Source organism: Helicoverpa zea, chromosome 3 (genome assembly GCF_022581195.2).
Source record: "Helicoverpa zea isolate HzStark_Cry1AcR chromosome 3, ilHelZeax1.1, whole genome shotgun sequence".
NCBI lineage: Eukaryota > Metazoa > Arthropoda > Insecta > Lepidoptera > Noctuidae > Helicoverpa > Helicoverpa zea.
Window position 1 is genome coordinate 9,583,887 of NC_061454.1, and position 14,986 is coordinate 9,598,872.

General features: G+C 35.9%; 4 protein-coding genes across 7 annotated transcripts; 2 read left to right on the top strand and 2 right to left on the bottom strand.

The window, feature by feature from the left end:
• The first annotated feature begins 1,150 nt into the window (after window positions 1–1,150).
• On the top strand, window positions 1,151–4,138 carry LOC124646244 (lysine--tRNA ligase). 2 transcript variants are annotated; one of them, XM_047186358.1, is made up of 8 exons: window positions 1,151–1,311; window positions 1,495–1,870; window positions 1,956–2,207; window positions 2,306–2,698; window positions 3,051–3,233; window positions 3,365–3,525; window positions 3,613–3,853; window positions 3,932–4,138. In XM_047186358.1, exons 1-8 carry the CDS (start codon window positions 1,277–1,279, stop codon window positions 4,031–4,033), a joined length of 1,743 nt encoding a protein of 580 aa, XP_047042314.1. In that variant the 5' UTR covers window positions 1,151–1,276; the 3' UTR covers window positions 4,034–4,138. The 2 variants fall into 2 exon arrangements, with proteins under 2 accessions (XP_047042314.1, XP_047042313.1); XM_047186357.1 differs by having other exon boundaries at window positions 1,286–1,424.
• Window positions 4,139–4,165: 27 nt separating this feature from the next.
• LOC124646246 (deubiquitinase OTUD6B) lies at window positions 4,166–5,369 on the bottom strand. Its single transcript, XM_047186361.1, has one exon. It carries the CDS (start codon window positions 5,183–5,185, stop codon window positions 4,340–4,342), a length of 846 nt encoding a protein of 281 aa, XP_047042317.1. The 5' UTR covers window positions 5,186–5,369; the 3' UTR covers window positions 4,166–4,339.
• Window positions 5,370–8,179: 2,810 nt separating this feature from the next.
• Window positions 8,180–10,543, top strand: LOC124646084 (platelet-activating factor acetylhydrolase IB subunit beta homolog). Its single transcript, XM_047186125.1, has 4 exons — window positions 8,180–8,397; window positions 8,779–8,985; window positions 9,121–9,243; window positions 9,324–10,543. The coding sequence occupies exons 1-4, from the start codon at window positions 8,332–8,334 to the stop codon at window positions 9,603–9,605; spliced, it is 678 nt and encodes a 225-aa protein (XP_047042081.1). The 5' UTR covers window positions 8,180–8,331; the 3' UTR covers window positions 9,606–10,543.
• Window positions 10,544–10,682: 139 nt separating this feature from the next.
• Window positions 10,683–12,484, bottom strand: LOC124646083 (NADH dehydrogenase (ubiquinone) complex I, assembly factor 6). Of its 3 annotated transcripts, none has more exons than XM_047186121.1 (5): window positions 12,182–12,484; window positions 11,820–12,057; window positions 11,501–11,733; window positions 11,261–11,423; window positions 10,683–10,957 (listed from the first exon to the last, which is right to left on the bottom strand). In XM_047186121.1, the coding sequence occupies exons 1-5, from the start codon at window positions 12,307–12,309 to the stop codon at window positions 10,778–10,780; spliced, it is 942 nt and encodes a 313-aa protein (XP_047042077.1). In that variant the 5' UTR covers window positions 12,310–12,484; the 3' UTR covers window positions 10,683–10,777. The 3 variants fall into 3 exon arrangements, with proteins under 3 accessions (XP_047042077.1, XP_047042080.1, XP_047042078.1); XM_047186124.1 differs by having other exon boundaries at window positions 11,820–12,061; window positions 12,147–12,322; XM_047186122.1 differs by having other exon boundaries at window positions 11,820–12,061; window positions 12,182–12,321.
• Between the last annotated feature and the right edge of the window lie 2,502 nt (window positions 12,485–14,986).

The following is a 14,986-nucleotide window of genomic DNA, read 5'->3' on the forward strand; positions in this document are numbered from 1 at the left end:
AGGAGTGCAGCATGAAGCACCCAGACGCAGGCAGACAGCGAGTCTGAAAGTGGTGTCGTCAAACATGGTGCCTATGTTTGCCGACGGAAATGCGTGAAGCCAAAGACCTGACTCCCATTCACCCACAGCCAGTAGGCGTGCTCGCTCCGCAGAAGTAATTGACGTATCAATGAGATTTTTCCGTATTACTCTGCAGAGCGGCTCATCCCACTGTCTCTGGGAGGATGGGTTGGCGGGTAGATCGGTATTCGGGCATGTGACTTTCCAGGCATTAATAGCCTCCGCCAGGCATGGCACCTCAAAATTGATCAGTGTAATAGGTAGGATTTTCCTGATCAATTTGTCAGTGCCATGGACGGAGGAAATAAATGCCGGTAAACTAATACTGGAAATTTTGCGGACGCCAAGCCCTCCCATACGGATGGGAAGTGTAGCTTGAGACCAAGCTTTGTCGTCCAAGGCCACATTTAAAATTGATGAAAGTGTGTGTCGAATTATTTTATCAATTTGATCCAAAAGGTTGATGTGCTTCCATAAATGAGAAGCACGCAAGATGTAGGTTAATTTGGGGCCAAAGCAGCAGTATCGTAGGATGGTGATGGCTGAATGTATATTAATTTTGAATAACCTTTCCGAAATATCATTGAAATTTTGAATTTTGTTCTCAATAAAATCCGAAAATGACTCTTCTAGTACTGGTGACCCCAGGAGGCAAAGAGAACTTTTGTCTATTATTTTTATGCCATCGGCTACTGCGTTAAAATTTTGGAGTGTCGTCTGTCTGTCGGTTGTGTCAGATATAAATAGTTCGCATTTGGAAATGTTTAGGTCAAGGCCAATGTTATGGAGTTTGTCTCTTAGGAAAATGAAATCATTAAGTACGGTATCTCTGTTGCCTCCCAGGGTCCCATCTCATAATCATAATTATTAATCATAATGTTTAGGTCATAATCTACATGACACTATTTTCATTTTAACACTATTTTTATGCGAAAAATAATAATATTTAGAGAAACGAAAAAACCATCAGTTAAACTTAGACATAGAAAATTACCTGTAGTATGTGAAGCATGGATTCCATAATTTCATAAAAGGAAAAACATTCTCGTATTCTCTATTGAAAAAAAAAGGATAATCATCTTTATTTATGGTTGTGTTTATGGTTTACTTTATGACAGGAGATAACGTGTCAAATAGCCAATTTTTAGGTTAGAAACTTAAAAAGTGTCTCCAGAATATCAGCATAGCAAGGTATCTGCTATTTATATATAACGTCATGGCTGAAACTGGTAACGAAAAGTTGTCTAAGAAGTAAGTATCGTGTGAACCAAAATGAATGCCCTCAGGAACCTGTGTGTCCTGCCTCTTAGAACTAACCATTTCATCAATCGATTTGGAAATTTCTCATCTGCTGTTAGCAAACGGTTAGTGAAACTTCATCTATATTTAATATTATTAGTAGTACTGACATGTTATTCTTAAATTTTATTTTAGTGAATTGAAAAGGCGACTGAAAGCTGAACAAAAGTTAAAGGAAAAGGCGGAGAAGGTTGCTCAACAACCCCCGGCAACAGCTGACAAGAAAGCAGATAAAAAGGCTGAAGAGGAAATCAGTCCTAATGAGTATTATAAGTTGCGAACTGCTGCTGTGGCGGCGCTCAAGGAAGGCGCCAAGGCAGACCACCCATATCCTCACAAGTTCCATGTCACAATATCTTTGGAAGAATTCATTGAAAAATACAACCATGTAAACAGTGGTGAGGTCCTTGAAGATGTCACACTGTCTGTGGCTGGCAGGGTGCACTCCATTAGGGAGTCTGGAGCTAAGCTGATATTCTATGACTTGAGAGGTGAAGGTGTTAAAATACAGGTAAATGAAATATTATTCACATACATCATACATGCAAATGTAGATTTTTGTCTATATTGTTTTTACCATGTAATCAATATTGCAGGTGATGGCTAATGCAAAACTGTATGAATCTGAGGAGAAGTTCATAACAGACACTGACAAGTTGAGGAGAGGTGATATTATTGGCTGTGTTGGACACCCTGGAAAGACCAAGAAAGGAGAACTGTCTATTGTACCCAAAAGTATTAAGCTGCTGTCTCCGTGTCTGCATATGCTGCCTCACTTACACTTTGGGCTTAAGGATAAAGAAACCAGGTTTAGGAAGAGATACTTAGATCTAATTTTGAATGATAGAGTAAGTTGATATTGAGCCTCCTTGATAGACCTTAGAAATCAGTGACATCATTCTAACCTTCTTATTTCCATTTTAAATAATGTTTGGAATTTCAACAGGTAAGACAAACCTTCTACACAAGAGCAAGAATCATTGCTTATGTAAGGAAATTCTTGGACAACATGGGTTTCCTTGAAATTGAAACTCCAATGATGAACATGATCCCTGGTGGGGCCACTGCAAAGCCTTTCATCACTCATCACAATGATCTCAACATGGACTTGTACATGAGGATAGCTCCTGAGTTGTACCACAAGATGCTAGTAGTGGGAGGTTTGGACAGGGTCTATGAAATTGGTAGACAGTTCAGGAATGAAGGCATTGATCTAACTCACAATCCGGAGTTCACTACCTGTGAGTTCTACATGGCTTATGCAGATTACAATGATCTTATCAGTATAACGGAAGCTATGCTCTCAGGCATGGTAAAGAGTATCCACGGTTCATACAAAGTAAGTCACAATGGTTTTATTATGATGTAATAATGTTGAAATTTATGTTATCAGTTTGTAAACATTATGCATGCCAATTGATTCATTGAAATCGCTTTGTTTCGATTTTATAAGTCAGTGGGTCATCAGATGTACTCTCACTACAATGACAAAACATCAACATGTGTGATAGATATAGTAAATGCATAATTAGCTTAATGAGATATGAATGAATTCATTTTGTAATCTAATTTCTAATATTATGATAACAAAGAAATAGTAACATGTGATGTATTAATGATCTATTTATTAAACTTTGTATTTGTCAATGTGTCATGCTTAATTGTATTTTTAATTAATTTTCTATTTTCAGGTTAAATATCAACCAGATGGTCCTGATGGTGAAGAGGTGGAAATTGATTTTACTCCTCCATTTGCAAGGGTACCCATGATTGCAAGCTTAGAAAAAGCATTGAATGTCAAACTGCCACCTGCTGATCAGTTAGATTCACAAGAAGCCAACCAGCTGCTGAGTCAGTTATGTGAAAAACATGAAGTAAGATAATTTAAAAAAATCTTCATAGAGATCTTTATCTCAAAGTATCAATTAAATTGCCATGATAATGGGTCACATTAGCCAGTACCCACTTGGATTCTGTTCCATATTTTATTGATTAAATGTTTCAGGTTGAATGCCCACCGCCCAGGACTACAGCCAGGCTCCTAGACAAACTAGTGGGAGAGTTCCTTGAAGAAAAATGTATTAACCCTACATTCATTTTGGATCACCCTCAAATTATGAGCCCTCTATCCAAGTACCATAGAGACATACCTGGTTTGACAGAGAGGTAACAAGAAGTTTCTATTATTAGACCAATGATCTACTCTTTTAAACTGACCTAATTTAAACAAAACTCATAAATGTTTTGTTCCAGGTTTGAACTGTTTGTAATGAAGAAAGAAATCTGCAATGCTTACACTGAATTGAATGATCCAGCAACTCAAAGGGAGAGGTTTGAACAGCAAGCCAAAGACCGTGCGGCTGGTGATGATGAGACACCTCCTACTGATGAGGCCTTCTGCACAGCTCTCGAATATGGATTGCCACCTACAGCTGGTTGGGGCTTAGGAGTTGATAGGCTTACTATGTTCCTCACCAATTCCAATAACATCAAGGTACATTTCAGTTAATTAATGCAATACAATGTCAGTTATAGGATTGCAGTCTATATTTAATTATTTTTAATTTTACAGGAGGTCTTATTATTCCCTGCAATGAAACCAGATGACCCCAACAAACATAATGCTGAAGGTGAAAACGCCCCCAGTGAGACCCCAGTTCAAAATGGGGCTTAAACTGTTACTCAGTGCAATTAAGCATTTTATTGTGTGAAATGTTAAACTTATACATTATTGTGCTAACAACGATTTTGCTTTTCATAAATAAATTATATACTTCCATGAGGTTTTTTTAATAAACACTAATGATTGTAAACAATATTATTTATTAAAAATAATTTACCAGAAATGTGAGTACATACACAGACTATTTACAATTTTCATTTATTTTATAAATGCAATAAAATGTAGGCTGGTAAGTCATGGGAATTGTTAGATACTATTTTAATACTTAATATAATATTCATATTCAGTTGATTCAAACTAGTTGTCACCTTCATAAGGAACAGTTGAATTGTAATGTTCACCTAGTCTGTACATGTGTCTATGATATGTTATTATTAGTGGTGGCCCATCATGTTCTGCTCCTTGATCAATAGAGCCCGGTCCCGTTGCTTGTATCACAGTCACAGGACATTTCAGAATATTTGACAAAGCTCTAATTTCCAACTGACCACCCCATACCTTAGTATTCTCTATTTTGTTACAATATTCCTCAAATTCTTCACTAGTTAACATTTCACATGTGTCCGGGTTGCTCATGAAGGGAATGAAATCATCTTTATTTTGTCTTATATATTTTGCTACACTTTCCCTTAATTCATCTACAGATATGTCTTTCTGCTTAATTACAACCATCTGATGAGCAATGGCTTTGTACAAGCAATCACCATCAGAGGGAATAGAGAAAATCTTTAGTTTCCTTTCTTTTAACTTGGTGTTTATTCCTTGAAGTTCAGTATTTCGAGGGCCATGGAGATTTTCTTGTTCTTGCTGTTTTATTTGTTCTTCCCTTTCCTTTTCCTGTTGCGATTTCTTGTCCCTACGTTTTTGGGCCTTTGAAATTTTTACTTTTGCTATTTCATTTTCAATAGTTGGGATTGAATCGGCGGGAACCTCATCTACAGCTATGTTAGCAGAATCTAATTCTTGCTGATGTTTAGCATCCATTTCAGCCTCTAACCTGGCTATTTCTGCTGTAAGCTCTTTTTTTTTTGTTTTATCATTTTTAGCAGCTTTTTTCAGTGCTTGAATTTGTGCTTGGAGCTCTTTCTTTTCTTTTCGATGTTTACTTTCGAGAATTGCAAGTTCGTCATTTTCGCTATCCATCGTTACAAAGCTGATGAGTGGGATTGATTAAAATTATTAACTGATGTCTTGATTGTTTTCTTCTTAGAATACAATTTGTTCAATGGAATTATAAGTAAATTCTAATTTCTAACTCGGCTGAGGATGAGGACAGGCCACGGGAGTCGAAGTTGAAAATGTGACAGTGACACTCACTGACACTACTGACGGCCTGCGGACGCTACTCTATGGCAAGACTAGGTGGGGTCCCTTCAACTATTTCGTACAGTCTATTCAAAATACTATGAATAATATAATATTCCACCATCATAACTCACAAAAGCTTACTCGTAAAATTATTTTTAAAACTCTAATGCATTAATGATTGCAACACATCGTGTATTCAATGTATTCAGAATTCAGAAAGCTACCAGCGCACAGTGGATCCAAATTGAAAATTAGTGGACATAGGCAACAAAGTTCCAATATCGATTCGATATTTTTTTATGTGATTCTACATGATATTCCAGACAACTTTTACTCTTGTGAAATTTCTTCTAAAGTCGATCGTTTGTCTGAAAAAAAATAAATTAGATTTTTTTGTATGGAGCGAATCACGTTTATTTTTTTTTCTTCAATTGTACGAATATGTTAGGTCTGTGGCGTGAGTATATGATACCTAGGGTCATTCTCTATCCAAGAAAAAATATATCAGCGCCGGCCATCTGCAGCCGCGCGAGTAATCATTCGGTAAAAAAATAATATTTTCTATGACATTTTTTGCCTTTTAAGATCAATTCAAAGTATATTTTCTGTCTCACTTGGCTGTTTTCACCTTATTTTTGGTTAAATATATAGTTTTAATGGCACATAGGTACTCACAACTAGTAATTCTAGCAGAGGTTTTGTTATTATTGCATGTTATCGGTGGCACCTGGATTGTGATTGATGACTCATTTGTTTGTGCGCTCGTCTAAGCGCACAACTAATTAGTCATCGAAAAATGCTCGTCTCTGATTGGCTGTAATTTTTTTACTACCTGCTAGTCATGTTAATATGTTCACTACTTGAGTAATTAACACTGACTATAAATACAAAGACATTTATTATGTCCCTCTAGTTTCGCTCTTGTCGCTTATTTGTGAACACGGTGAAATACTTTTATTTTAATATTTACGTTAGAACTATGGCTGGATTTTGTACCAACCTAGATCTTTTTGTGAAATTAAGAAGTGGTGGTGATCTGAAAAATTATATGTTTCTATATGAAAGTATAATTTCTGTTTTGAATACCACAGTTTCTGAAGAAGACAAAAACCTAATCAAGGAGTTCTGTCGGCTTTTTTGTGTAAGTCTAAATAAAAAGTGGACAGAGTCAAGTAGAAGTCAAAAAACTTTTATGAATCGTATAAATAATCGCAATTGGTTGGAAAAAAATATCAACTGGCCTGTTTTTGACAGTGTTGACCTGAGAAGTGAGTTGGGCTTTTCGGACGTAGACTTATCTGAGCCAGTGGATGTGAATTCCCATGTTCCTAATCTTGCAGTATGTACTACGGAAGCGGTAACATCTACACTCTACAGAAAACCGTTCGAAGACTTATGTAATAAGCAAAAAAAAAAGACGTTCTACTTCCATAGTAGAAAAAAATTCAGAGGAAGAGTTGTAGGACTGGTACTTAACAAAATTGAAAGACAACGGTAAAACGAATCTGGCAAAAGTAGTCGAATACCTTTCCAGTAATCCGGAAACGCTATCCCAAGTACACGAGCGACTATTCAAAAAGCAGAGCCTAAGTACCGTCTCTGAAGATAAGTGCTTAGCTCTTTATACCTCACTTGCGCTCTCTAGATGGAAGTACTTAAGACTTCAGAAACGTCAGAGAGAGACAAACTCGGAAAACGGACAGAAGAGCAACAAACGAAGACATCCTCCCATGGACTTGTAATAAGCTCTGATCCCCACATATCCTACATAAGGTCTAAAATAACGAAACAGAAGCAAATCAGTTGTTACAGACTACCGAGCCTCCCTGTGATAGCGAGATTATGGAGGAAGAAGAATGCCTCATAGCAGAGTCCGAAAATTTGCCGGACCCACTTCTGGAATAAGAAATAAAGTGATCCGGCTCTGGACTGTTCCCACAAAAGCCCATCAGGGCTGGTATGATAAACAGCCCCTTTCAGGGCTTTAATAATTTCACAATGTTCTTTCGATCATACGTACGATAACTTATACTATACTTTACATACGCTTGATTGTGTAGATAATGATTATCAACGTCTTGCCCATAAAAAATCAAACTATTTCACCTATATTTGACAAATAATATTTATTTTACAGGTAGCAGGTAGTAAAAAAAATTACAGCCAATCAGAGACGAGCATTTTTCGATGACTAATTAGTTGTGCGCTTAGACGAGCGCACAAACAAATGAGTCATCAATCACAATCCAGGTGCCACCGATAACATGCAATAATAACAAAACCTCTGCTAGAATTACTAGTTGTGAGTACCTATGTGCCATTAAAACTATATATTTAACCAAAAATAAGGTGAAAACAGCCAAGTGAGACAGAAAATATACTTTGAATTGATCTTAAAAGGCAAAAAATGTCATAGAAAATATTATTTTTTTACCGAATGATTACTCGCGCGGCTGCAGATGGCCGGCGCTGATATATTTTTTCTTGGATAGAGAATGACCCTAGGTATCATATACTCACGCCACAGACCTAACATATTCGTACAATTGATGAAAAAAAAATAAACGTGATTTGCTCCATACAAAAAAATCTAATTTATTTTTTCTCAGACAAACGATCAACTTTAGAAGAAATTTCACAAGAGTAAAAGTTGTCTGGAATATCATGAAGAATCACATAAAAAAATATGGAATCGATACTGGAACTTTGTTGCCTATGTCCACTATTTTTCAATTTGGATCCACTGTGCAGCGCTAACGCTGATTCAGTGATTGAACGTCTCAGTTGCTCTTTATGCATAGCATAGCAGCCCCAGCCAAATGACATTTCGTTGTATTTGACAGTGACGGCAACCAACACAACCTAGAAACCGCCAAGTTATTTTCATCTTCGTGGTTTTAGTTGATGTGGTAATTTATAAGTCTAAATATTACGATTCTTATTTGATGTGATAAATCTTATTGAAATATTGCCGTGGAAGAATGAATCCTTGTTCAGTCGCCGCTCCACAACTAGACACTGAAGGGGATGGAAGGTGGAATAGCATTGTAAGATTTCAATTATAAAATGAATTCGTGAGCAGTTAGGATTTGCTAATATAGTCGGTTGGATTCAGAAATCACTTTATGACTCATAGACGTAGTGAAAAATTGATTCTAATTGCAAATGTTGACCTAATTTTCTATTAATTGACTATTGAAGATTAGAGTACTTAATCAAGCACAAATCGATATAATTTTGCTAAGTAATTTTCGTACGCCGTTAGGATTACCTCTATGTACATGTGCTAGAGTTATTATTTTCCCGCACAGTAACTAGGTGCATTTAAATTCACTTTGTTAGAATAATCCATTGTTTAATCTTTACCACATTTGAGTGCTCTGTGGTAGCTTAAACAGATGCTTCATTGTGAACTATTTTTATTACAGCATAACAGATTTTTGTCTGATGCTAAAGGGAAGGATGCTGATGTGATTTTCATAGGTGACTCCATCCTGCAAGCATTAGAGCACACTGAAGTGTGGAATCAATGGTTTGCACCCCTACATTGTCTGAACTTCAGTATCCACAAGGATCAGACTCAAAATGTCTTGTGGCGTATCAAGAATGGAGAACTTGATCATGTTGATCCTAAAGTGAGTGTGTATTAAGCTCAGAAATGTATTTTTACAAATTACAAATTAGTAGTATAAAGTTATATCTTACAGTTTTAGTAGATTTTTATTACACACTTAAGCACTTTTCTTAATATATGTTCTGTAATGTTGTAGGTAATAGTTGTGCATGTTGGAACAAATAATGTTGAAAATACTCCGGAGCAAGTGTGTGAAGGTATCCTAGAAATAATTAGAACAATCAGGGAGAAACACCCAAGTGCTTACATAGTATTGCCTGTAAGTATATGACTTTCTTTAATGTGTGTTTTCATTATATTATAAAATATTAACATGTCTGTTTACATGTCTTATTCTAGAGTCTACTTCCCCGTGGTCAACATCCAAATACTTTAAGAGAGAAAAATGCAAAGATCAACCAACTGTTACGTGAAAAGGTTACCATCATGAATAAAGTGGAGATGGTTGCCATTGACAAGGGTTTTGTACAAACCGATGGCACCATCAGTCACCATGATATGCATGACTACCTCACCCCAACCAATGCAGCTTGTAGGAAAGCCTTTGAACCTATTTATGATCTTCTTCAACAAATTTTGTTTGAAGGGGAGCCTGAAAAAGACTTAACACCATCTGAATAACGGATTATTCAATGGGTACTATATGGCAGCTTTTTTTGCAGCAAGTTTATTGTGATGGAATCAGTAGTACTTATCATTAGCTTTTTTATATTAAGCTTAAGTGTCAAACATCTTAAACTATTGTTTACTTATAAACCTTTACATTCCAAATTAGCATTATGATATTGTAATCGGCTGTGTTTATTTATCACTTCATTTGAAATATTTTTAATTTATGGTTGCTTATGTTTACAAGCTTAGTTTAGCTTTAAGGTTATGCATTTGATGTGTGCAGTTTTATTTGTGCACAACAGGGTTAGTACTTACCTTCTAGTATTTATTTTTGTCAAATCCAAGAAATGATTTAATGTAACATTAAAAGCAATAGAGAAAGTATTATGTTACTATTGTTATCTTTTAGAAACTCTTTTTTGGAGATATTTAGCAAAGCAGTCTTGTTAGTTTAATTTTAGATGCTTAAATTATTATCCTTTTAAGTACTCACACAAGCAAGTACATTAGTCTTATATTATCTGTTTATATAAATATTTGCACATCACAGTAATGGAATTATCTTCAACCAAAGATCTTTCAAGATTACCTAACCAAAGTTATTACAGTATGTTGGATTGCATTTGATGATTATACTATGCAACTCTATTTTTGATAACAACCTACATTTTAAAATTAAATTTTAAGATCAATGTAAGTAGGTAAAACAATTGTTTAGACTTATTTCTTCTCATTTGTTGCAAATGTATAGCTAGTGTTGCACAAAATGTGCATTATTCACAGTAATAATTATTCTCTAGTATCACAGTAGGCGTATTTAGTGACTATTAACTGATAAGGTACTCATGTTGCCAAACAAGTTTGCTTGAATCTCGAATTGTTATGAAATATTTATTTGCATGAAGAAGCTTGAAAGTAAACAGTGCAATTATTTCTATATAATTAAACATTGTTTTATTGACACCTTGCTTATTTCAAGCTGCATTTTCAAATATGGTTTGATTACCTGGTTACCTAAACAAGTACCTACACATGAAAAAAAAGCTCACCGCTGGGATACTATACAAAGTAAATAAAAGCTGAAGATCTGGTTCACTAATTTATTTTTACTAATTTTTACATGAGCTTACTAACGCATTTTAAATAAATATCACTTTAGTTAAATAAGCTTCCTATATAAATTAATATTTATTACGCATTCTGTTGTAATATAAAGCTATTGGTAATGTTGGACTAGCATACATAAGTGTCTTGTCAAATATGTTGAAGTTCTTCTTTTCAAGTTTTGCTAAATACTTATGGATAGCAACGGCTGGTAGGAATATCTGCTTTGAAAGCTGAGGAACATTTATTTTTCTGGCCTGCAAAATTAAGACAATATCATTAAATAGAAAATATTTATCCAACTACATGATAATTCACATGTTTATAATAACAAGCTTTCCTTTGGAGATCTATTGTTTTACAATATACCTACTGTACTTTTTGTCTTCTCAGAAACTTTTCCCTTAAATTAGGTTCACCAATAACAATTATTAATGGATGTCTTTTAAAATAACACACCAGCCTAATTGAGAACCTCCTCCTTTTTGGGAAGCCGGTTAAAAAAACTGATGTTTATGTTGTAGGTGGATTTTGGCCTTAGTAAACAAATAAAAAAATACCTTTTCTAAGTGACTATTTGCCCTCGATGCAATTTCAAATGATGCATTCCTCATTTCTTCATTGTCAATACATCTTAGGACATTCTCTTGACTTATTTTATACTTCATAAGTATATCCATCGGTAAGGATACAATTTTGTGTTGACTGGATACACGTACAGACCTGTGTAAGATATGTAAATAATGTAGCTGATGTTCTTATAAGTAAATGTTATTTGGTACTGTTCAAGGATTACAAACCTTAAAATATTGGCAATTCCTTGAGCTTTCCCTAAGTGAGATGCAGCATGGTCAGCATGCATATCTTTTATACCAGCTACTTTTAATATTAAATAATAAATTGAAGACACAGATTCTTCAGCATATCTCTCTACATCTTCTAAACTTCTAAAGTATTTAGACTTTAGCAGATTACTTCTGGATGTTATTAGTTTCTCCAAATGCCTCCTCTGAAGTCCATAGCAGCAACAAATCTAAAAGTTTTTAAAGTCAGCTGATTACTGTCTAAATTATGAATTACTCATAATATTTATATTATAAATTAATACTTCTATTATACCTTAAATAATTCTTGTGCTACAGGATTGGCAGGCACGTTTTGAAGTGTTTGCTCTTTGTTATAGATGCCTCTAAGAGCATCTTGCCAGAATTGTAATCTGAATGCAGCAGTTTGTGAGTCGGATGTTATGTCCTGAATGCGAGCTATTTCTACGTTAAATGCTCTCAGCACAAGTGCAGGGGACCGGATAGTCTGCGTCATGAGAAGAGTAGCCAGAAAATTTTCGTAGTCATGCTGTCTATCTGTAAAATATATAAAGTACCAGAACATGCGATATATTTGTGGGTGATGTCCTTTCTAAGATGGTAATGTTTACAATATAATTACTATAACTTAATGATCTATGCTTCAGTAATAATTACTTTACGATATCTGCACAATAGTTAAGCGATGTTTTGCTATATGTAGCTTCTTTCATAACAGTTCTAGACTGCATTTTCATGGAGTGAGAAAAATCAAGAACTCGAACGAAAAGCTTGTGTGTATTCATTATAATCTATATTGTTGAGGTTAAACCCCCGCACTTCTACAGCTGAGCTTAGATTTCACAAGAAATTTTTCTTTTTCAATTTTTGATCGCACTGTCACTTGTCAGTTTTGGGTTTTGGTTGACATTTCGATAAAATACGAAGTCTATTCCTTTTTGTCTATGGATAGAACATATTGGCTCCTATCTGTGTCTTAGATTGTCGTGATTGAATAAAGATTTTATGTAATCCATTCGTATCAAACTTTTTCTAAAATGGCGTCCACGAGGTGGCAGCACTTATATGTCAATGGGCAGCACCGAGTCGTCAGGTCCAGGTAACTGTCAAAGTGCTTATCTTTACTATGAATAGTGAACGATTTTAGTGTTTTTTTTTATTTTATAATTAAAGCCCTGCATTATTGTTTTACTATTGAGGTTGAGTAAATAAAAAAAACTAAATCATATTGTGTTATAGTAAGTTCAACTCAGTCTTGCGCGCGGCCTTATGTGTGGGTAACCCTTGTACATACACAGTGACTTTGTGTGCGTGACAAGAGGTACAGTCGGGTACAAATACAGTTATTTAGGGGTTACGGCTGTTTAAAGAAAAACAGCTATTACGTAATTTAATGTTTATTTATTTATAATGATTCTGAATCGCTACTTGAAAAATCAAATGATGAATTTTCGGATTCGCTACTCTCACCGAGGTAAATTATAAATTTTGACTCCATGTCAAAATGTCTATAGTATTTTTCTTTTTTCTTTTGTACATGTCGACAAGTATTACCCAACATCCCTTCATCAATATGACTTAAACGTTCATTTATGAGTTTCATTATTTCCGTCTTATTTTGGTCGACATTATGCGAAGCAATATTATTTTTTAAAATTCCCCACACATTTTGTTTACATTATTATACTAGATTATACGTCTTTTTACATTCTTAGTCCACACTTTTATTTATTGTCCGCGTACCCCGAGATCTAGAAAATATGTAAGGAGTATTTAATTCATCTTAGATATTTCACCTCATTTATTTCTTAGATACTGTCAACGTCAATTTGAAAAAACTTATGAGAAAATAATGAAAAACTGTAAAATGTAATAATAAAAAGCTTTGAATGTTGTTTCATTTTTTGAAACGCTACCTGACTCCTTAAACATTTTCTCCGTGAAGAACTAGACATTTTCGTAAACGACTGTACCCATAACAAAAAGCGATAAGAACACGTCATGCTCGGACGACGTCACTGTCACACGAATAAAAGTTGTATATTTACAAGCCGACGCACACATAGGGCCGCGCGCAAATCTGAGTTGAACTATCTATAACAAATTTTTCAACAAGCTTTTCCTTAGTACCAGTGACTTTTGCACCCTCTCTCTTAGCTCAATTTTTAGTTCGGAAACCTTATTCTGACCGTAGTCCATAATAAAATCAATAACACTTCCAATATAACAGAATTTCAATAAACAATAAGTTCCGACCCTACAATTCCATACTATTTGACAGCTGTTTGGACCTGACGCATACGAAGCGCCGCCTGGCGGCAGAAAAAGTATCGAAAACCCTCATTCAAGACAAACCGAAGAATTAATGCAAGTCCAAAGCAGTGGCGGACGGGTTATTCCCGCTCGGTAACACCCTTTCGTGCACACTGTGGACGATCGGGAAAAAAAAAGTTTCGTTCGTTCGCCACAACTGAAAGACAGGATCGATTCATCGTGACGACCAGCTTGAGAAATCGTCACCTTACCTCTATTGAGATACAAAACCAACTTCGCGACTTCCACGGAGTATCTGTGAGTGCTCGAACTGTTCGGAGAAGGTTAAAATAACGCGATATGGTACCACACAAGAGCTAATGGGCCCAAACTAACGCGAGCCCACCGAACAGCTCGTCTGCATTTCGCACGCAGTCATTTAAATTGGACACAGCAAGATTGGAGCCGTGTACTCTTTTCTGATGAGTCTAAAATTGTGTTACATGGCAATGATGGAAGGAAGAAGGTCTACCGACGTAAGGGAGAGCGTTTCGCACAATGCTGCTTTGAAGAGAGGGTTGCTTATGGCGGTGGCTCATGGACTGTCTGGGGCGGTATATCCGCGAGCGGCAAAACTCAACTTGAGGTTGTTACAGGACCACGGCTGCCAACATTAAATGCTGAAAGGTACATTCGTGAGTGCTTAGAATCCCACGTGATACCATACGTGGACTATGTGGGCCCAAATTTCCTTTTTATGCATGATAATGCAAGAGCCCATGCGGCCGGCATCGTCAGGGAATATCTTCGGGATGTGAACATCACAGTTATGGACTGGCCAGCCAGAAGCCCAGACATGAACCCCATTGAGCACATGTGGGACGAGCTAAAAAGACGTGTTAGGGCTCGTCAGCCAGTTGCCCAGACGATGCAGGAGTTGAAAACTGCCATAGAAGAGGAATGGGAGATGATCCCTCAAAATTTCATAGAGCGGTTGATAAACTCTATGCCTAATCGTATGAGAGCTGTGGTAGATGCCCATGGAGGCAACACGCGTTATTAAATTAAACCTTTATTTGATAAAACATGTTTTTTATTCAAAAATTGATTGCCTTTAACAAGGCGCATATCCGACTTGTTAGGCGTAGCTCCATGTCGTATGGTATTCTGAATTCAAATTTAAAACAATACGATCGAAAAAGAAGGTAA